Below are 22,033 nucleotides of genomic sequence, written 5' to 3'. Positions count from 1 at the left end.
GAATCTCATATTCGACATTTTGATTATTTTGATAATGTCATTGATTGATTTATTAATAAAAAATATGTTGGAAGAAATCTAATGAATTTGAACCTTGAAGCCTTTGGGATATGATTGAATCTTGGAGCCCTTAGTAATTCGTCCTCAAGATATAGTTGAGTTGGTTAGTTGAAGTGGACAAAGATCGAATTTTAGCGAAATCGAGACAATACCTTTATCTGTCATGATCAATTACAGTTTTTCAATTTATTTTTTTACATATGGTCATGGAGCCGACTGTGTAGAATCCTCTTATACATTGGTCAACTATAGCTTCTCAATTTACTTCTTTACATATGATCATCAATCCTTTCTTATAATGGTCAATTGTAATTTCTCGATTTACCTATTTATCTCCTCATAGATAGTGATAGAATCGATCGTGTAGATTGTTAAGATGATGGATTATACTTTTTACTACAATTGAATTTTAGATATTAATAGCTTTGTTTAGTAAATTAAAAAAAATGATAATCCCAGTAGCCACATCTCTGGGGGTGGTCAGTCCGGTCCCACGGAAGTTTCCCACCGACCACCAGGGTAAATCGGGAAGCGCATACGGCAGTCAATCTAGATGCCCAACATCCTTTGATTGCGTTCCCCATTTGGAGGAAAATTCTTGCAAATACGCCGTAGCTGGGGATCGAACCGCGGGTCTCTAGGTTACAACCCGGATGTCCTACCGTTGTACCATTGCCCCGGGGATTTGTTTAGTAAATTAAGTATCATCTTGGGGATTCATAAATTTTTTCTTTATTGCAAGTTGGTAAATTTGCTTTTCTTATTGTTTTTTTTGGCTCACATTATTTTGGGATTATTATTATTATTTTGATTCATCCTTCTAAGGCCAAGCAGGGCAGGAAAGCCGTTCCCTGTCGGGTCCAGGCTTGCGGACCGGGGGACTGCTCACCGCCCGCCGCGATTCGAGGCTCCGCCGGAGGAGCTGCCTGACGACGGCGATCGGCAGCCGGAACCTCAGCCGGTCGGGAGTTACGGCAGAATGTGGCGTGCCGGACCATGGCTCCTCTGGCGAGATAAGGAGACCGAAGCGGCAGATCTCGTCCTGCACGGTCTCCGCGCAGAGGCCGCAGATCCACCGACTCCCGCGCGCCCGCAATATACGCCGGGCGTGCGCTCGTCGGTGAGCCCGCAGCAATCGCACGCTGTAAACGCCGCCGCCGCCGCCGCCGCCGCCTCGTCCTCTTCCCCGCTACGAATCAGCTTCGCCGACACGAAGAAATAAACGAGCGGAGAAGAAGCTCGATTCCAATCCAACTCAAACGTAGAAAAGAGAGATGAGTAGAGAGCGAACTCTACCTTCTCGCCTCGGGAGATGCCTTTCCTCTCGCGCGCGGCCGTCGGCGGCGTCTTCGACTCCTCTTCTCGCGGCGGAGACTCTTCCGTCTCTCGATCGAAGGCGGCTTCTTCCATTTCTCGATCTAGGGTTCTTCGACTTCCCTTTCCCGTGCTTCTCCAGTTTCTTCCTTCTTTTACTGATTGCAAACTGATTCACCGTAGATTCCTACATATCATATATTTTGAGCAATCTTTGGCTGAATCAACACCCATTCTTCAAGGGGGATCGTTACTCACTCTCCTCAATTCCGTTCAGCATCAATCATATCGAAACTCGAAAACCTTTTCCACACTTGTAACGTTTTTGGGGCAAAAATAAAGAAGACATCATTTTTTTTTTCAAATCATAAAAAGAAACGTCTCATTTTTATTTTTTTTATCAAAAAATATTTCATTTTTATCAATTCGAAATTTAAATAAAAAATAATAATACCAAAAGATATTTAAATAATTATACATAATTAAATAATAAAATAATTTAAAAATACATAAGCATCCCTATGACTTTTGCTTATGTTCTTGTTTAGGTCAATTCAATGATTAAGCCAAAAGCGAATTTTGTCATGGTTAGATCCTTAGGTCGACTCAATGATAAAGCCACATTATTTATTTAGGACCATGCTCTTCCCTGGGTTTTCCGCTGTGGTTAGATCCACAAGGAACTTCCTAATTGCCCACGCTCTACATGAAATTTGCCACTTTATATCCGCCTAGAATCAACATGATAGATACACTAATCTAAGTCCACAAAAGTTTCAGTTCGGGATTCAAGATCAACTGTACCATATTTTGAGAAGCTGGTCAGAACACAAGTTTCCAGCTTTTCATTTTCCCCAAGGAAAGCTTCCATATATACACATGGTATTCAAGATTAAACAGCTATTGCAGTTCAATTTCTGGTAGTGATGAAGCAACTAAAGGCAAGATGATATCAACAGTTTTCTCTGGAAGAGAAATTATTCCTAGAACAAATTCATTGCCCCATTTGCTACCCGGAAAAATGCCCGCCATGAATCCCTTCACTGTCTTACCCACGCCGGCCCCGACCGCCTCGGCTAAGTATGCAGCCTACAGAAATGACCAAATTACAGCCTCAAATAGATGCAATGGTGAAAGAAAATAGAATGTAAAAAATGTAAGCAATATGTCTAGTTGTCGACGAGATAGTACTTCTTGGACAGTCTTCTGAAGGTCGAAAGCATCTTTTACACGGCGGTCCAAGAAAACCCATGTGTCTCTGAAATCTACCAAAGCAAGGGAAACACATAGTCGTATAAGATACAGAATTGGGAGTAACAAGTATAGATTTGGAAGCTAAATACAGCACGAAGCTAGGCGACTATTCATACTTTGTAACAAGAATTCCTGAAACTAGCTAAGACTAAGTGAACTATGCAATTCAGAACAACGATCTCATGAGATAGACAATACAAACAAATTAAAGGAAATAAATAACCACCAGAATAGTTGGGAAAGGAATCCAAGTCTTAATGCAGTGGTTAAATATTAGGTTCTATAATTATTTCGTCAAGAAATGTGTAGGAAACAACACTAACAAAACGCACAAGAGTCAGAGAGGGGAGTTACTGAACCTGGAGAATGATCAGTGAGCATATATAGTTCAGTTGTCGAGTATATACCTCCCAGTATTGTGCGCTTCACATACCAATCAAAGTCAGAACCTGAATCACCAGCTGCATGCCATATCTCATCAATTAATTCAGCCCGTTGCTTAAAGCTGGTAGGGAGGTTTACTGGTTGTGCCTGAAAAAGCAAAAAAGATAAGCATCCAAATGAAGAGTTCATACGGTCTTTTATCTAACATGTATGGATAATGACACATACCTGAATGCTAAGTGCTTGTGGCCATTTTGCTATGTAAGGTGCTTGCATCTCCAACCGAATGCGAATAAGCTTTGTTAGACGATCACTAAGAGTTAAATCCTTCAGTTCATTCTTCAATTCATCTCCTGACTCAACTTTCTCTATAAGTTTTTGAAGACAGTAATCCATGAAAAACTGAAAAGATGGAGAACATCACAAAAACAAGATTAAAGAAGTGACATTATAACAGTAGAATTGGAACATGATTAAAGACCCTGCTGTAGCTATGATTGTGAATATCTCAGAAAGGAAAAAAAATGTCAACTAAATCGTAAGTGAAGCTAAAGATTAGTAAATTGTAAGTGAAGCTAAAGATTAGTGCCACCTATCCAAGTACTGGTATTCCATGGATTCTGGCATGAGTACTGTGATATTTTGGTAATTGTGTTCCTTGCACCAGTTTACATGTCAAAGTTTTTCTACACTCGTTAGAGAACTGTCATATAGGCTTGGTATGGTGCATGTGACTAGTGTGCATTTATTTTTGAGCCATTTTATGCGTACGTAGGATCCAACCAAAACAACTCTGCCATCACCTGTAGGTAGACCACTCGTGCACGCCCTATCAGGATTCCTCCCATTGAAAAATAAATCCAAATTTTTTCAACATCATGAGTTCAAGGAGAGATCTACATGGAACAACCAAAAAATTTGGCAAAGGAAAAACGAAATATAACAGATTGACCACGCCCCTACCTGGCCTGAAATAATATCCAAGTCTGTGGTATAAAAAGTTTGTAAAATTATTGTTGTGTGACCTGGAGGTCACGGGTTCAAGTTACGAAAAACAACCTCTTGCAAAGTAAGGTAAGATTGTGTATAATAGACCCTTCCTTGGGACCTCGCATTGGCAAGAGCTTCGTGCACCAGACTATGCTTTTTTATCCTCTAAGATCAATTGTAGTACAACTGTAGTTTCAGCAGATGCAATTATGATGCATATGTTTCCTGAAGTGACTTGAGGATCACTTGTTCATCTAGCTGGTGTTCTATGTAAATAATATGTTGCTTGCTGCTAAGAGTATATCTAAGGTGAACATTCTCAAGGAGCTGCATAAAAATGAGTTCAAAGTGAAAGGTTAAAGTAAAGAAAATATTTAGCTTATATAATTGAAAAATAGGAGTTCAAGAAAGTTAATTTTTGATTGACATAACTACATTTAGAATCTGGAGTAATTCAACATGTTGAATCCAAGTTGGTCAAAATGCCTTCTGCAAGTTGTTTCAGTCTCCTTGCAAACATGACAACAAGATGAATGACAAGATCTATATATCATGCACATCCCATATGCAAGTTGTATCAAGAGTAGTATGTAAATCACAATCTACATTCGACCTGATTCAACACATGAAGTTAGCATAGTGACTAGATACATGGTCAAATGGAGAAAAAACACTGAAAACTCAAGTATTAAGTATTTTGCAAATCCAGATAAAATAGCAACTCAGATTTTGTTGCAAATCCAGATGAACAGGTTTAGTGGCAAATCCAAATATAATTAAGTTGGGATTGAAGAAGATTGAGTTTGACATGGAATGCTGTAATAGGCATTTGTTCTTAGTCACATCGAGAAGATTAATCATTCATTATTTTATCTTAATGTTATATAAGGCATGAGGCTCTCTTTAAATCAATATTTATATATTACTAAGTTTAATGTGTTTATTCTATATGTTTTGACAATAATAAACATATTAACCATATAAAAATTAAACTAATATGATATGCAATCAATTAATAACCATTGGATCTAAAGAATTTCTATTAATGAGTTTATCATGATTACTCTTTTTGTGAAAGGACAAATAACTTAATACATGAAATAATAAAATAGATAAGTTACAGGAGTACTAAAGGGTTCACAAGAGAACTAATTTTTTGCTTTTTTCATATATCCAACAATCGATTTAATATTTATTATTCAAGGTATTTAATTATGTGATGCATTTTTAATACAACCGATGCATTTTTAATACAACATAAATCAAACATGGTAAAGGGATGTGAGACAACAAACATAAGCATGGAGTGACAGCAGGTGAGTGAGATTATATACACTAATAGCATTGTTCCAAATTTAGGATTTTTCAAGAATGCTTCTCATATACCACAACTTAAAAATTTAAAAATGACTTGACAGATAGAGAATTACTAGTTACCAGTATTCAATATTAATTCATCCAAATTCAATAATTCTAACAATAATTACTATAGTTATGTACACAAATTCAGTGACTCAATATGTTTTGATCGTGTACATATCTTAATATATAACATTTTGTTTGATTGTTAAATATGAAAATAAACATCTGAGAATGAAAAAAAATGAAAAATAAGCATCAAAGGTTTACATACAAAATATAGATTATGTTCCTTTTAATTTGAACATAATACTACTATATAATAGAATACTGTCAACATGCTTACTCAAAGTTTATTGAACATCAAAGAAATTAATTAGTATGGTATAAAATAAATTAAATTCATGGACCACCGTGTATTAGGTTAAAGTTTTAATTATTTTGCAACTAATGTTCAACTAAATTAATTTCAGTTTGATTAGAGGAAACAACAACTCTCATATGAATTAAGCTGTAAACTGGATTTTTGCATACTTAAATTTTGAAGTATAGGTACCTTAACCATAATTTTATCTCGCTGATAAATTTAAGTTGCATTATTATAAATTAATATGTTTTGCATTTGCATTACAAGATGTGGGTCATCAACTAGTTTGTTTAAAAGCTCTGGTCAATGATCCCTGTGTTAATCCTCATTAAATTTCTATGTACTGGATCAGTCAAAAGGTTAAATAGTAGCCAGAGACCAGAAAATCCATTCGAGCACCAAGCACGTTGAGTGAAGTATCACTTAGTTTGTGATACTTCTCCGTAGGTTTTTATAAAGAAGGTTAGCTCACATAACAAACACATGATAAATTGGTAAATACATCATGAAGACCCTCTTTGCACCAAGTTCTAGTAGTGCTTGGAGTGTCAACAACAATTCTTAACCCCGCAAAGGACCATTAGTGAGGAGAAATGATAGCAATTATGTTTTGACATTATGTGAACCAAGGTGAAAAATTATTGAGTGTGGTTCAAATATGCCCTACAATCAGTTGTTGAAGTCTCACAATGGGCGACCTTATAGTGTTTAAGCCAAATGTACATAAAGCATATGGTTGGCAATAAATCAACCTGGCAGTTGCTCCTAAGGCATGAGAAGTCAGATCCATTCAAAAGGAGTTGAGGCATTGATGTGATTTGCTTTTTTTGCTGGTCCCTAAGGGTCGATTTGAATGAAGTTGGGTTGAGAAAGCTACTAAATTAGAACTGCAGAAAGCATGAAACTTGTTGGGTCAGTAGAATTGAAGAAGGCCACTAGATTGGTCCTTATTGATTTGGCAAAAATATTGTTTGAGACAGTCTGAAGTTAGAATTTGTTTTGTCATTGGAAGTGGAAATATCCTTTGTAGCATGTGAGTGGCGCTTACATGCTCTCTTGATGCTTGATACGATAATCATTAGATTATCCCATTGTGTTTTCCTCAAATACATCATGTTAGTTTAGAATTTATGGTGGCATGATGTGTAACACATTGTTGAGAGATCATAAGGTTGTTCCTCCTTTGTGTTTCCCTTCATTTCATTGTGTTGCGTTAGAATTTGTGGTGACATGATGTATGACAAATTGTTGGGAGACATTAAAGTGACACATCAAATGATTGTTGAGTTCTCTATGAAAGTGACACAGTATAAGAGTTATTGTGCTAGTCAACCACTTGTGTGCTTATCTTGCAACCTTCTCTATTTCTCGACACCGTTAGTGCTTTTCATCTTCATCCTCACTGTGATTTTCTACTTGCCTTGAGACTTCCACAGAACTCATTGCGGTTCTGGGTTTGTGTATCATTTTTGTGTTTGTTATATTCTATTTAGTTGTTCAGCTGCAGGCTACATCGTCTAATGCACATAGATTCCTAATTGACTGGCATCCTAGCTATTGTGTGGCATGTGTCGTAATAAGTGCAGCGATAACGTGATCGGTTGCATCATTAGGGCCAAAGATAAACATATGTGAAATACAGGTGGAGCAAATCTGAATTTGATTACCTCGACAAGTGCGGCATCCTTACGAGGAATCGAGCCAATGATGGCCGGGGATACGCCCACATCCCTTGCCCCAGCGATCAAAGCCGACTCCGTCCACCCTAACCTTGCCTAAGACACAGAAAAAAAAAATCACGGTTGAGGAACACAGGAGATCAAATTTTCGCATAGAGTAGGATAAAATACTTACCGCGTGAGGAAGTGCTGCGATGAACACACGAGCTTGCGTTTCCTCGTACTTACCTGCCGCACCTTCATTTGGCCTCGACCGGTTCCCATTCCTCCGGGCCTCACCGTCATCCTTCGCGATTCGTGTAGCCTCCGCCGGCGACACCCCTTCCGGGGTCTCCTTCTGCGGCCGCGTCTGTCCCTCGGAAGCGATCGGCCCAGGCGGGGGAAGCGGAGGCACGTCGCTGGAAAGGCGTCGGAGCGCTGTCGGTCCCGCGGCCGCGATGCGGGATCTGGAAGCGAGGGCAGAGAGGAGGCGGCGAGTCGCCACCGCGGAATTCAACATTCGCGCAGAGAGAGAGATCGAGGAGTGTCTGGCGAACCTTCTGGAGAGGCCGAGTGAAGGGCAATACGATGGCCGCATAGTTCCCTTCTGCGGAGCAAAGTGATCGCCGTTGAATTGATATCGAATGGATGATTCGGTTTGTGTCGGCCGAATTTATTTATTTAATATAAAAATATATATTTGAATTAAATTTTAAATAATAAATTTTAATTAAAAGTAGGTGCTGACGTGACAGAGTTATTGTATTTAGCGTCATATATCCAATTTTATTTCTTTAAATTTCTTTATAATCATGTAAATTTCTGTAACTGTTAGGGGTATTCTCGGTACTCTATTCCATCTAGAGCTTCTAAAAAGCCGGTCCATGAAATGCTACGGCACTCTCTCTCCTCAACTCCTCCACTCCTCGCTTCTCTCTCTTCTCCGCTTCGACTTCTCTTCGAGTGACAGGCGAGAAGCGAGAGGCAGAAGAGTAAAGCCACCGCCTGCCCTCTCTCCGCCTCCTGCCCCTTTCCTTCTCCGTCGTTCTCATCTCGTTCCGTGTCGGTCTTCCGACCTTCCTCCATTGCTCTCGCCTCTCGATCTCTTTCTACCTACCCCGCCCACGGTTGCTGGGATCCCAGATCGAGGCAGAAGACGCCTGGAGAAGCCGACGAGGTCCATTCTTGACACCTTCCTACGGCCCTTCCTCGTTTCCAGCGACTCAATACCTCGATCGGCCGGTCGCGGAGTCTTTGGAGTCCGCTGCCTCACGATGCTCCAGCATTGTGGTAGTCAGTGGTGAGTCGGTTAAATCTAAGCGAATGTTCGTTGTTGTCTTCTCTGGGGTTTGATTCCAGAGTGGACCGTAAGGTTGCTGGCTTGATCTGGTAGATCTGAATAGAGCTTCGATCTTGATGAGGTTTGCAAGTTGTGATTTTTGTTGTTTTATCGTGCCGCTCGTGGATATGTGACGCAACGGATTTTACTGGATAGGTCGCATGTCTTCCATATTTTAGGGCTCGAGGGCTTCGGGGTTTTTGATTATGTGGTGTTGCTGGTGAACGGATAAGGAAGCAGCTTTTGTCGGGCTAAGAAGATGAACTCTGACACTCCTCTTGACTGTGCTGTATTTGAGCTCTCGCCAAGGCGGTCGAGGTGAAATCCACCTTCAAGATGATTTTTTGTGTTCAATTTTCAGTAGTTGCTTGAAGTGAAAAAAAAACACACATTTTGCAGATGCGAGCTGTTTGTATCTGGAAATGGGAGGACCGAGAAGATTGCTTCTGGTTTCTTAAAGCCATTTCTCACACATTTGAAGGTTGCAGAAGAGCAGGCTGCGTGTTCTGACAAGATGATAAAACTGGAAGTTGACGGATCAACGAGTGGCAACGGATGGTTTAATAAAGGAACTCTGGAAAGGTTCAGTTGAGATAATGTCATAACTCAATGCTGGTCAAATTAGGTCTTTAGGCAATGAGCTACGGCTTGTTTTACTCCTTGATCCTTCAGTGCTCAATAGAATCTTCTGTCCAATTTGCTTAGAATAGTTACTGGCTGCAGGTTTGTTCGGTTTGTCAGTACTCCTGAGGTGCTTGAGTCAGCCAATACCTGTGACGCAGAGATATCACAGTTGGAAGGGGCCAGACGAATATATTCACAGGTAGTCCCATTGATCATGGAACTTAGATTGGATTTAGACTTGCTTACATTTTGATAATGCTGAAATAACTACTTTATAATGCAGGGTACAGGAAATACACTTTCTTGTAGACCAGGTAAGCTTAGTTTTGTTTCCTTTATTTTTTTTCTTGATACCAAATTCTTTTATTATTCTTTTCTTTTGTTTTCTGAGTTTATGCATTTCATGAAAGCCTTTGTTTCCTTTGTCCTCCCTTTATGAAATCAACATACAACTTTGATACTGATGTGAGATGAAATATGTATCCACCATGGGAATGGAGGATCAAACTCATATGTATCTTCAGTTGGAAGTCTATGAAAGGATGGAAAGAACTCCCTATTTCTCATTTTTAGTGGTTTGGATCTATTCTTCTCCATATCGCATGGAACTTGTGTGACAATTGAATCTATGCAGTGCTTTTGCATGGAGTCAATTATCAGGTGGTGCATTCCAGGTGCAATTGTAACTTATGAAAATTAACAACTTCCTTTATTTGCAAGAAGGGCACAAAAACACCCACGCCAATGAAAGGAGTTAACAAAGATGTGATAAGGGGAGACAAAGGAAATGGTGTTGGCATAGACCCTCGATTAACAATAATTTCCTGCAAATGTTCAAGGTGCAATCACCGTGTACACCAATGAGGTGATGAGTAAGAGACAAGAGAGTGACACACAAGCAAGATGTGTTTTAGGAATTGATGCTTGCATGAAAGTACAAGATTTATGCGAACCTAGGCTTCCTTATCTGGATATTGTATGTCAGCAACCAACCAAACACCAGATAGTGACCCAGTGGTCTCTCACTTGTAACTTTATCCGATGGAGACTTGAATTGCCTAGGAAATCCAGTGGTCAGACTATATCTTAACTACATTGTTAAACTTCTTTGTTTTCATATTAACCCATGACTATAATAATAGTCGAATCTTTGAGATAAAATTTAGGTTTTGTTGCATCTCAGTATTCGTGTCTAAAATCAGACCCTTACATATAGAGTCACCGTGATCCTCACTTAGAAAATGATGTGCTGAACACCTACATACACATGTGTATTGAATTCTCATATTTGAGTCCTTGTAAGTAAGGAAAATAGATGTTCAATTTAAGTGTAAGATTTAAGACCATCTTGTAAGTTTTATTGCATTCCTTTTGTTTGCTTGTTTGTAAGGTTGAGTTTGTCAATTCATTTTGTGCATGTAGTTGGTCAAATTATGTTTGGTTTTCTATACTGAATTCATGTTTTTTTGATGGTTTATATCCCTTTGATTCTTTTACAGGAATTCATAAGTTAAGAATTTTGACCAGTCATCTGCTGCTCACTAGTCTGATCCCTCAATCTTCTCTCTTGCTCACTATCTATTGACAGAGGCTATAATGAATTGCGACATAAAAATAATCTCCTTTGATAAACAGCAGCCTAAAATTCCCTTTTAATTAAAATATGATTACGAGGTAATTATGGACCCAATTGAACTAAAATACAGTTTTACTAAAAGTATGTTTGATAATCTATAATATAGTTTTATTCAATAATAACAATACAAATGTTTTTTTTATTTTGATTAGTATCGATTGTTATTATCTATAATTCTTTATTAATAATGTTTTATTATTTGATAATTGTCTGGTAGATTTAACATGTAAAGTTATAATATGAATTTATCAAATAATAGTAGTAAGTTATTGCTGATATGATGATAATAACAATAATACGATATTATTAATACTTTGATAATAAATTTGTTTTTTATCTAATTTTATCTATACCATTATTTACTATTTGCACAATGTTAATATGCATGATATGCATCTTTTTAAGATTTTGAACATCTTTTGAAATATATCTTAATAGTTTTTTTTCTTTTCTTTTTTTTCCTTTAAATTCTAATTCACATATATTACCAATTCGATACTCATATTTATTAACCATCTGACAATCATGACTTAAATTTTTTGCATCTATTATCCAATATTGAATGAGAGGAGATCTTGATGAAGATATAACCAATAGGATAATGAGCGACTAAAATGAACATAGAAAAGGTTCTAAACTTTACTTATGTGGTTGTCCTTGGACAAAAAGAAAAGTTTTATGTGACTTTGGTACAACTAATCATACTTTTATGGGTCAAAGTGGTGGACACCCATGATTTGAAGACATGAAGCATAAAAGGAGAACAAGGAAAATTCTATTACTAACCTATTGAAAAGTGATTGAAAACATCTAGATGTTACTAGCATATGTCTTTACATAGATTTTAATGGTGGAATGAGATCCATATGACTGACACCAAATAGTTAGGGCTCAGGTTATTGCATATAAAGCAATCTCTTGTTGGCTTGATAATATCTTTCGCTTTTTCTTGCAGGTGAAGATGATACCAGTTCTGTAGCAGCTGCAGATGTAACAAAGTATGTTTTTATTGCTTATCATGCAAATTAGGATCAACATATCTATGTTTTGTTCTAGTTGTGTGGGCAATCTTTCATTAAGATTACACCTATGAAACAACTTACGAAGCAAGAACTTTTTGAATTTTTTTAATGAACTGTTAGCTCAGTATTTGAAAGGATGGACTATCGACCATTCAATAATGAATTAACTTGCTTTTTGGTCCTATTTCTTTGTTTAGTTATTCAATTATATGCCCTAGCAGTGAGTTACTAGATTCAAAGGTTGTTAAATCAAGGTTCAATCATGATTGTTTTGATAAAATTGTGAATGGCGAACCATAAGATTTAGCTGACAAAATGTGAGATAGGTTAAAAAGATTACTATATTTTTGCATTGTAAAACATGTTAAATAATATTATTGATTAACTAGGTTCATATCTCATCTCGATAAACAAATACAGTATATTTCTACTTCATGTAGCACTTCTGACATATTGTTGAATTGATACTTATCTCCTCAACTTCAAGTTTCAATGACATCAACATAGTTGAAGAGAGGAAGATAAAGACACCAACAGTGCAAAGTGAAGCGAGAAAGAGAAAAGGACTTCTTCTCAGCCTTGTTAACTCCACTTGGGCTATCAATTCAGGTCACAATGTGGCAAGATTTGCATCACTTCATCAATCTTGAGCATAGAGTCCAACCTCACGGTTGATTCTGAGTTTACACGTATTCTAAGTTGTCTGCTCCAACATTCCACCCACCTTTCTTTTTCTATCAAGCAATAAATTTTTTACTTTTCCACCTTTTATAATGGGCAATTTGCTTTAATTACTGTGGCTAGGATTAACTTTAATAAGTCAGTTTTTTTTATTTCTTAATGACTTCATTTTTTCCCCAAATATGATTCTTATGTAATCATATTGAATCAGAACAAATAATCACAATTATAAATGCTGTAATCTCTTTTTACATCCAATTTGTATTATATAGATAAAAATCTATAAATCATGAATTGTACAATCACAACAATAGTGCTAGAGAAGGTTTAAAGTATGATTTTGTGTCAAAATTTTGGGCTTCAGCCAAAATGGTTTTGCTACCATGTTATTTTGATGCTTGACACACTTGAAAGCTTTCTGAGATCAAATTAAATTTTTTTATAATCCTATAATTGTTTTTCAATTAACTTGTTTACCTTCAATGATAAGCCAACAACTGGGCAACAAGTCACAATGGTATAACTATCATATCTTATTGATACCAAAAATGATTGTCGTACATCGGATGAAGATCATTTATTCATGTAACATCTTAGTGAGATCACTCATAATTTTAAAAGAGAAGATAAACATTCTTTTTGGATATTTGATGTTGGAGGTAGTTTGTCCATGTGTCTGGCTAACTAATGAGTTGAACTTGGAGTAGCTGCCAAAAATGGGAATAAATACAAGTATAGGATATTGATACATCTTAATGTCTCCAACTTTTGTGTTACTCATCTGTGTTGTTGGTGGTGGTCCAGATGATGTTTCTTCTCTTCCTATCCCTACTTGTTTTATAGTATCACTTCCTCCCTGTGACTTGCAACTGAAATCAAAGGACAAGTTATAGGAAGAAAACCATCATGTCCCAGCCTGCTTTGGGCATATTGGCAGAGATAGGCACTGTCACGGTCAGGACTATCAAAATTGTGTTGCAACAAGCAACACAGTGACATTTTCCTGTTCAGTGGCAAGATGATACATTTTCGCCATGCTTAATTGGCACTTGAAGCCATGATGCTATATTTGCTGGATAAGGTATCCCAACTTGTATGGATATTTTTCACAATTTCAATTTCTCCAACTAATTTTAGTAAGAAACAAACAAAAGGAAAAATAAAATAAAATAAAATGTAAAATTTGGTCAGTTGGACTTTGCTACACTGCATTTTTTGAAATTTTTTTTGAGTTTGTCAAGATGGATCCAAAATCTATTTCTAGTCCAACCAATCAAAAGAAATGATTTGGTCATTATTGTATTATTGCCTTGTTTCCCTTAGGTTAAAAGAATAATTGTATAAAACTATGGTACTATCCATAGGTGAGAGTGTTAAGTCTTGTTAAATAATGGACTCACAATTCCATGATCTGATTTCACAAACCGCTATCTGTTCCTATGTAGCGAAACAAGTTTGACTGTCATGGTTAAATTTTGGGTCTTTTCAGCCAAGTCCTTGTTTCCCCACTTTTAGAAAATAAAAATTCTCAAACACTTAGATTTGTGTCCATCTTAAATACTGACATCCAAGTCCAAGTAATATAAGTGGCCACATCATTCCCATGCAATTGTGCATAACTGGCTACATACAAAGGGATGGAAATAACAACTTAAGTAAATCAATTTTCCAATCACCAAATCACTACAAGAATTATCAATATTGTCTCTTTGTAGATGCACTGTATCTGAACTAGCAAATCAAGTTTCCTATTTGAGTTGTGTAAGAGCTGTCCATATGTGTGGCTGCTGTCATAACAACAAATCAAATTAAGGATTCCTTTAGGGTGTTCATTATCAAATGTAATTATGAAATCTAGTGGTTGTCAAAGATTGTTGGACTTATACATACCACTGGTTTTTTTACTCAGAATGTGTAATTTCATTCAAAAATTCTCTACAGTTTAGTTTCTCAAAATAACAGTAGCATATGCTGATGAAACTGCAAAATAATTTGTCAATTAGATTCCTTGATTGTGTTCCAAAAATTTCTAATATGTATTAATCAAAATCTTTAGTACGATAGTTGGATAGCTAATTTTTTTTCTTATCAGTCTCATTATGGTTTTGGTGTCAGGAATGAACTTCTAAGAGCCATTGATTTGAGGCTTGTCACTCTTAAGCAAGACCTGGCCACAGCATGTGCTCGGGCTTGTTCTGCTGGATTTTCTATTGATAATGTCTCTGAGCTTCTTCTCTTTGCTGAGTATTTTGGTGCAATTCGTCTAATGTAAGTAGTGGAACTCAAAACCACTTGTATTATTTTTTTTCAGCCATATGAGAAATGATATCTCAATTTACAATACATATAGCAGATAGTGAGAAAAAAATTGATTGGTTAGCCAATTTATTTATGTTATTGTTTCCTATTCCTTCTATCAATTTGAATGTTCTAGGCTTTTTCTTCAGGAGTAACACTTCTTGAATGAAACCTCAATATTTTGGTTCCATTTCTTTGTAACTATTTGTGACAATGATATTTCTTCATCTAAATCGTGGGAAAACATGTCTTCCATTATCACTTATGATGCTCTGAGCCTATCAAGGTAATTAAGGATTAGTGGCATCGCCATTGCAATGTTAAATCTTGTTCTGTGGAGATGCCGTGCACAGACGAATTCTAGTTACACATTCTCCCTACATTCTTCCCTTCAGCTTATGGTGGCATAGGCTAATTAACACATCACAAAGAGAAATATGGGACAACCAAATAATTTGTCAGTTTGCTTCTGACCAGGCAATACCTGTCCTGTCCATGTCCTAGCTGGCTGGTACTGCAGAATTGGCAGGATATCTATGAAGATCCTTGTATCTTGTTTAGTACAAGGCATGCATGCCTACAATTTGTTGAGTGATATCAAGGGCTCTGGCAGTTGATATAGCTTGTATGCTTCCTAGTAATGCTAGTGAGGTAGAATGGTAATGCCAGTTCAAATGTTAAACAATCAAATTTCAAGATATGAAGAATCTACTGACTAGTAATTATGATGGGGTCATGCTTTATGTCTTCATGTCATCTGGGTAAGCCATCGACTAGTAATTATGATGGGAGTATGTATTATGTCTTCATGTCATCTAGGTAAGCCATTGCCAGAAGTAAGTTGTGTTTTTCACTTCCTGAAAATCAAACATGATCAATGCTGTAGCATCTTGTTAGTTGTCAACAGAACCATGCCTTATTTGATCTGGGTTATCTAATAAAAGGTAGTGCACAAATATAATGAAACTGTTCAATCTGATCGAATTTAATCAGCAAACATCATTATAAGAATTAGTGGTAAAAAATCAAAGTTCATAGGTACGAATTACGCCAACTAAGCTAAACAACATAGTTCATGTATGCTAGGATCTTTTTTGTATTTTCACCTTCATTAAATTTCACAAGAGTTTGTGATTCTTGTTAGACAAGGTGATTTATTTCTTTTTCATATCAGTATATCATTTATTCTTTCACTCATATTGTAATTTTCATACTGATGCATGGTATTGTCAACAGTGAGGCATGCAACAAATTCATTTTTCTTTGCCAAAATAATCCCGATCTTATTGCCCATCAGTCAGAGTCTCTGCATCAGCATTTGAAAAGCTTTGCAGAGGAGAACCTCTGTTCCTCCTCAAGCTCAGACATGTCAATAGATGAGCCAGAGTTGCAAGTTGGTGCTAATAAACCACCTGTTGGTGGTGATCCCCATGATCAGAAGCCTAACAGCCAAACATTAAGGACAATGTCGACAGTGTTTTCAGGTGCATCTCAGCAAGCCATGTCCATCCTGCGGCAGAAGCCAGTGTCGGAGGAGCCTATTTCCTCTGCTTCATCAGCTAATGAGCCATCTCGGCAGGATGGAGGGGGATCTAGACGGCTAAGTGTCCAGGACCGAATCAACCTGTTTGAAAGCAAACAAAAGGAACAGTCAGCAAACTCTGGAAATACCATTTCTGCGGGTGTTAATAGGGTAACATCAGGTAAAGGCCATAGGCGGCTCTCTTCTGATGTTTCGGAGAAGTCAGTGTTGAGAAGGTGGAGTGGTGCTAGTGACATGAGCATTGATCTTACCAGCAGCACCAGTAACAGTATTACTGATGTTAGAGGAAGTGGGAGCACTGTTGAAACACCTACTTCTACCAACTTACAGCTTCCATTGAGAAGTAAAACTGAGGAGACCAAGGCCACAGGATTGAGGGATACTGTCACATCACAAGGCTGGTTGGATCAAAGAACGACGGATACTTCACCTTCATTACATTCCCAGAACAAAGGATTTTCTGTTGGTGGGGATGGTAACAAAGATGAAGGTGTCATGTCCTCTATTAACAAGATCAGACCAGATGTAGAGAAGGGCAAGCACTGTGTCAGTGCTTCTACAGGATGGGATGAACAAATGGGAATTGACAATAAAAATTGTAAGGTTGTACACCAAAAAGCCCTTCCAGTAAACAGAAATGATATGGATTCACTAAATCTCGCAATATCTACCTTACAGTCAAAAGAAGGGAACCAATTTCAAATGAAAGATCAAACAACACTTCTTGAAGTAGGACAAGCTCGATCTATTGCTACTGAGCAACTTAATCGGAGAGATCAAGAAATTGCACATCCTCGGACCAGAGAAACTCTTGGCACAGATGGTTCTGGTACAAAGAATCAAGCAAAGTTAGGCAACCAATCCTCAACAATTGGGAGAAGAACAAGTGCGGAAGTGAAAGCAAAAGGTCCGTTTGGATCTCAGGTTCAGCTGAAAGTTTTATCAGGTTCACATTCAGAAAGCGATTTACAGACTTCCCAATCCCAGGGGAAAACTCTCCCTGTAAAAGTGGAGGAAGCTGGAGCAAGAAATGTTCCTGCCTCACGTATAACTTCTAGAAATTCTCTAGTTAAAACAAAAGAATATGCCTATAGCATGGACAAAAAAATTCAGCAAAAATTATCTGTTTGTGAGACAAACATAGAGGAATTAAAAAATAATGAAACAAGCTCTATGCCAGCTTTGCTTTCTAGGAAAACACAGGATGTAGTTGAGCCACCTTCTACCCATCAGATGGAGCAGCTTCAAGTTACGAAACAATCAAAAGGAAATCAGGACTTAAATGATGAACTAAGAATGAAGGCTAATGAGTTGGAAAAGCTTTTTGCTGCACATAAGCTCAGAACTGCTATTGATCAGACAGCTAATAATCGAAGAAGCACACCTGTGGAATTTGATGACCAGGTTCCTGTGGCTATGGATAAAAGACATGCAATGCTACCTCCTGATCACTTGCTTAAGAAAAACACAAGGGAAACTTCTGCAAAGGAAATGGAAACAGATGCCACATTTCTGAAACCGATGGCAGGTAAAAAGGAATATTGTTCTGCTAATGAAAAGTTTGACAACTTCAACTCATCAGATGATTCAAGAGGAAAGTTGTATTATGCATACATGCAAAAACGGGATGCTAAGCTAGTGGTAGAGTGGCAAACAAAAAGAGTTCAAAAGGAAGCGAAAATGAAGGCAATGCAAGACAGTCTAGAACACAGTCAGGCTGAAATGAATTCAAGATACACAGTATCTGCTGCTAGACAGGTTTCAAAAAAAAAATATCTTCGGGCAGAAAAAGTGGTATCTTTTGGAAAAAGACAAAATGAGGTATTGATATGTAGTTTCTCTTCTAATTATCCTTCATTATTATGCATATTCACTATTATTATACAAATTCTCTGACTTTATCTAGAATAGTTACAGTATTGATCTATAGTTGCCTACAAATTTCCAGGTGGAAAGTAATTACATCCTTAGATTTATGTGCATATGGTTTGACATCATAAACTATGTAACAAAGCTTAATTTAGAGTTTTAGATTACCATTGTTGGATTCTAGTGTGCCTCGCCCATATGTTTTTTGTCTAATTAATTGAGTATTAGTCTGCACCAAATTATTTTAGTATGGTTCTAGCTATTCTGGCTTTGCAATCAGTTGTTTGTTTGGTTTTCTTTTTTCTGTTATCACAATTGTGTGAACTCCTGTTCCAGTGACAAATTAATTTCTTTTTCAGATTAGCTAGAAATAAAACTTAAAACAAAGCAATGTAGCAGATAGGTAAAGAGATGGCAGCCTAGCTTGTTTGTTGCACAATTATGTCCAAACTAACCAGTGACTAAATTGCCGTATCATGGCGTGTTTGAACCTAGATCCATACATTTGTCAGGTACTTGTACTGAGTTCAAATAACAGTTTATATTGTTTATCATTGCCAATTCCATCTGATAATCCATTGAATTTTCTGGACACTAATCAGTAGCCTCAGCTTGATTTTTTCCAGAAATTATTTAGCGGAGCAATTTTTTCTGGTTGTAGGCTGTTGAATCTGCTGCTGAAGAGGAGGAAGACATGGATGAACTATATGATCAAGGCCAACATACATCTTATAATGATCTGTTTGCTAATAATTATTTTAAAAGCACGAAGCTTTTTCCTAACAAAACTTTGTCTTCTTCCACACCTCGGACAACAGTACCTTCAAATCCTAAGCCTTCTGTTAAATCTGCCAAATTAGTTTCCACGAATAACAGATCTCAAACTGAAAATCCTCTGGCTGAATCACTTCCTAACCTCACCGACTTCAGAAAAGAAAATACAAAACCGTCAACAGCAAGTAACAGGGTAAATAAAAGAGAAAAAATTAAAAAAATATCTCGAAGCAAGAGCATTGCTGAAGAGACTAACCTTGCTACGGAAGACAAGTCACAAGGGTTTCTGTCCATGAGAAATAGTGCTGCAATGGCTGGTGAATTGGAGGACCTTTCTCTTCTCAATTCTGATATTCCTGATACTGCACTCACTGGATTTGATAAGCCACATGCAGATACAGTTTTTACAAATAAAGCTCAAAAGAGCAAGGAGCTGAAGTTGTTTATTAGGAAAGGTGCAGGTCCTAGTTCAGGAATTAGCATTTCTAAACCTAAAGCCTCTGTTGTTTCAGGTATAATTCAGCAAGCCAACTCATCTGATTTGGATAAAGATGCACATGAGAGATCATCTGCCCAAGAAGATCCTGAGACTGCTGACTATCCACTTGATTCAGATAGTGAAAAGCTAAGGCGTAGTCAAGAATATGAGAACTATGATGATTTTGGCTCAGAAGATGGTGATTTTCAGTCACTTTCCCAAGTAGATTACAGTACAGCTCCCGTTTCCCCCAGTAAACATTCTGCAGGGAATGTAGAAGTGCCACCAGGAGAAAGCCCTCAATCATGGAACTCTAATGTGCACCCTGAGGCATCAGATATTGATGTTTGTGCAGATTCACCTATTAGCAGTCCGGCATCATGGACCTTAAATCCATTAAACCAATTAGAGGCAGATGCTGCTTGGATGAGAAAAAAATGGGGAAGTGCTCAGATGCCTTTGATTGCTGCTCATGCATCACAACAATCGCGCAAGGATGTTACAAAAGGGTTCAAACGATTACTGAAATTTGGAAGGAAGAGTAGGGGTGTGGAGACTTTAGTTTCGGATTGGGTTTCTGCTTCAACAGCTTCTGAAGGTGATGATGATACTGAAGATGGTCGTGATGTGGCAACCCGACCAACAGAAGATTTGAGAAAATCTAGAATGGGTTATCCAATTGCCCATGATGGGTTTAATGAAGGAGAGATGTTTTCTGAACGAGGTAGAAATCTTTTCCTTTTCTCATGAATTTCCTTTGAACTTGTTAGGACTTTGATTTTTTTCAATGTGATACTTATGGCCTGTTTGTTTCACTGAAAAAGTTTTCCAGAAAAATATTTTCTAGATTTTCCAAGTTTTGGTGCAATAGAAAATCATAATTAAAGGAAAATTTCTTTTGGCAGTGAAAAATTTTCTTTTGGTCTAGGTATTTTTTTGAGGAAAATGATTTTCTTTGAAAAATAGTGAAAGTCATTTTTTCACCTATCCATAGGCCCTTCAATCTTTCAGTAAATCACTCGTTCTCATCCTCTGCTTGCCATCGTTGTCTATGTAGGTTTATCAATCGAGCAGGATTGACATTAATTATTGAGCTTTATCCTTTATTGTGCAGAGAATGCAAATATTGATGAGGTCCCTAAGATCTTTCTTCTGAATCTTAAGTTGACAATGTTATAGTTCTAAAGATGTATGCATAAACTAACAAAGTAACACCTTTTTTTTCCCATCGATGATTGTTTAGAATGGAATGTTTCAGACCAATCAAGATGCAGTTCCCATGCTTACAATTGTGCTATAAATATTTCTATGAACTCAATCCATACCTTTTACTCGTTCTCTGTACCAGCTATTAACATTTGAAAGATTCTTCTGATTACAATGAGCAAATTGCTGAAGACGGTTGTTTTATGCAGCTGAATCATTGCTTAGCTCCATTCAAAACCCTCCTGCAAATTTCAAACTTGGAGAGGATCATCTGGGTGGGGCCTCCCTGAAAGGTAACAAATGCACCCTGATTCTTGACAATTTTTTCAAAGTTCCCCAACAGACGACTTCTGATCAAAATCTCTGCTGCAAGTGTGTTGTAAGATAATCATTTGGACACTTGCAACTATCTTTGTTGACCCATGTCATAAATATTTGCAGCTCCACGATCTTTCTTCTCGTTATCTTCATTTCGAAGCAAGGAAACCAAGCTTAGGTGACACTGGATTGCCAGAAAGTATGATATGGCTTTGATTCATATCGTTCCAATTTTCCAATAGATTCATTATAGCGGCTTCAGTGATGAATCCTGTCTATTGTTTGTTGTAAGTTCTTAGATCCCTTGCCAGTCTTTCCATTATAGTTTTGGATGATTTATAATCTGTTAGGCTAATTTGTCAATTAGCACGGCAATGTTGTATGGCCTGAGGTGTTGTCTTCTCCACTTGTAGCATGCCTTTATATGATATAAAAACATTGTTTGAACTACAATAAATTTAATATGATTTGATCGTCTTTGGGATTTTATATTATGGAAGTTTTGTGCATCGGGATGTCCTTTATTATTTTGCTGTAAGCAATTATTTTGCACAAGCGAGATGGCATATTTCTCTTCATTCTTATGCTTCTTCACGTGCTATTTGTTCCTATCTAAGAAGTAAAATCTTTTACATCTTGTTGTAGGGGTTTAAAAAATGAACTTGATCCATCAATTTGATTCGAGTCAATCTGAAAAATGTCAAATTAGGGTTTGAGTCTTTTGGGTTGAGGGGTTTTTGAATTGGGTTGAGTTTAGGTTGTTGACTTGAATTTAGGATTTATGCATTTTTTAAATTAAAATAAATTTTATTTAAAAAATTAAAATATTTTATGTACATTAATAATAAAATATTAATAA

General features: G+C 37.1%; 2 protein-coding genes across 3 annotated transcripts; one reads left to right on the top strand and one right to left on the bottom strand.

The window, feature by feature from the left end:
* Window positions 1-2,134: 2,134 nt before the first annotated feature.
* Window positions 2,135-7,955, bottom strand: LOC141835664 (uncharacterized). Of its 2 annotated transcripts, none has more exons than XM_074723032.1 (6): window positions 7,583-7,955; window positions 7,396-7,503; window positions 3,241-3,414; window positions 3,036-3,159; window positions 2,566-2,639; window positions 2,135-2,463 (listed from the first exon to the last, which is right to left on the bottom strand). In XM_074723032.1, the coding sequence occupies exons 1-6, from the start codon at window positions 7,904-7,906 to the stop codon at window positions 2,275-2,277; spliced, it is 993 nt and encodes a 330-aa protein (XP_074579133.1). In that variant the 5' UTR covers window positions 7,907-7,955; the 3' UTR covers window positions 2,135-2,274. The 2 variants fall into 2 exon arrangements, with proteins under 2 accessions (XP_074579133.1, XP_074579134.1); XM_074723033.1 differs by having other exon boundaries at window positions 2,988-3,159; window positions 7,583-7,915.
* Window positions 7,956-8,349: 394 nt separating this feature from the next.
* LOC141835670 (uncharacterized) lies at window positions 8,350-21,650 on the top strand. Its single transcript, XM_074723040.1, has 11 exons — window positions 8,350-8,807; window positions 8,882-9,043; window positions 9,125-9,307; window positions 9,449-9,548; window positions 9,633-9,663; window positions 11,941-11,983; window positions 14,804-14,956; window positions 16,223-18,350; window positions 19,060-20,374; window positions 21,066-21,149; window positions 21,298-21,650. The coding sequence occupies exons 2-11, from the start codon at window positions 8,985-8,987 to the stop codon at window positions 21,354-21,356; spliced, it is 4,155 nt and encodes a 1,384-aa protein (XP_074579141.1). The 5' UTR covers window positions 8,350-8,807; window positions 8,882-8,984; the 3' UTR covers window positions 21,357-21,650.
* Window positions 21,651-22,033: the final 383 nt, after the last annotated feature.

Source organism: Curcuma longa, chromosome 10 (genome assembly GCF_044706935.1).
Source record: "Curcuma longa cultivar G26 ecotype Majalengka, Jawa Barat chromosome 10, ITB_CL_G26_1.1, whole genome shotgun sequence".
NCBI classification, from domain to species: Eukaryota; Viridiplantae; Streptophyta; class Magnoliopsida; order Zingiberales; family Zingiberaceae; genus Curcuma; species Curcuma longa.
The sequence above is the reverse complement of the archived record's forward strand: the minus strand, read 5'-3'. Positions and strand labels throughout refer to the sequence as shown.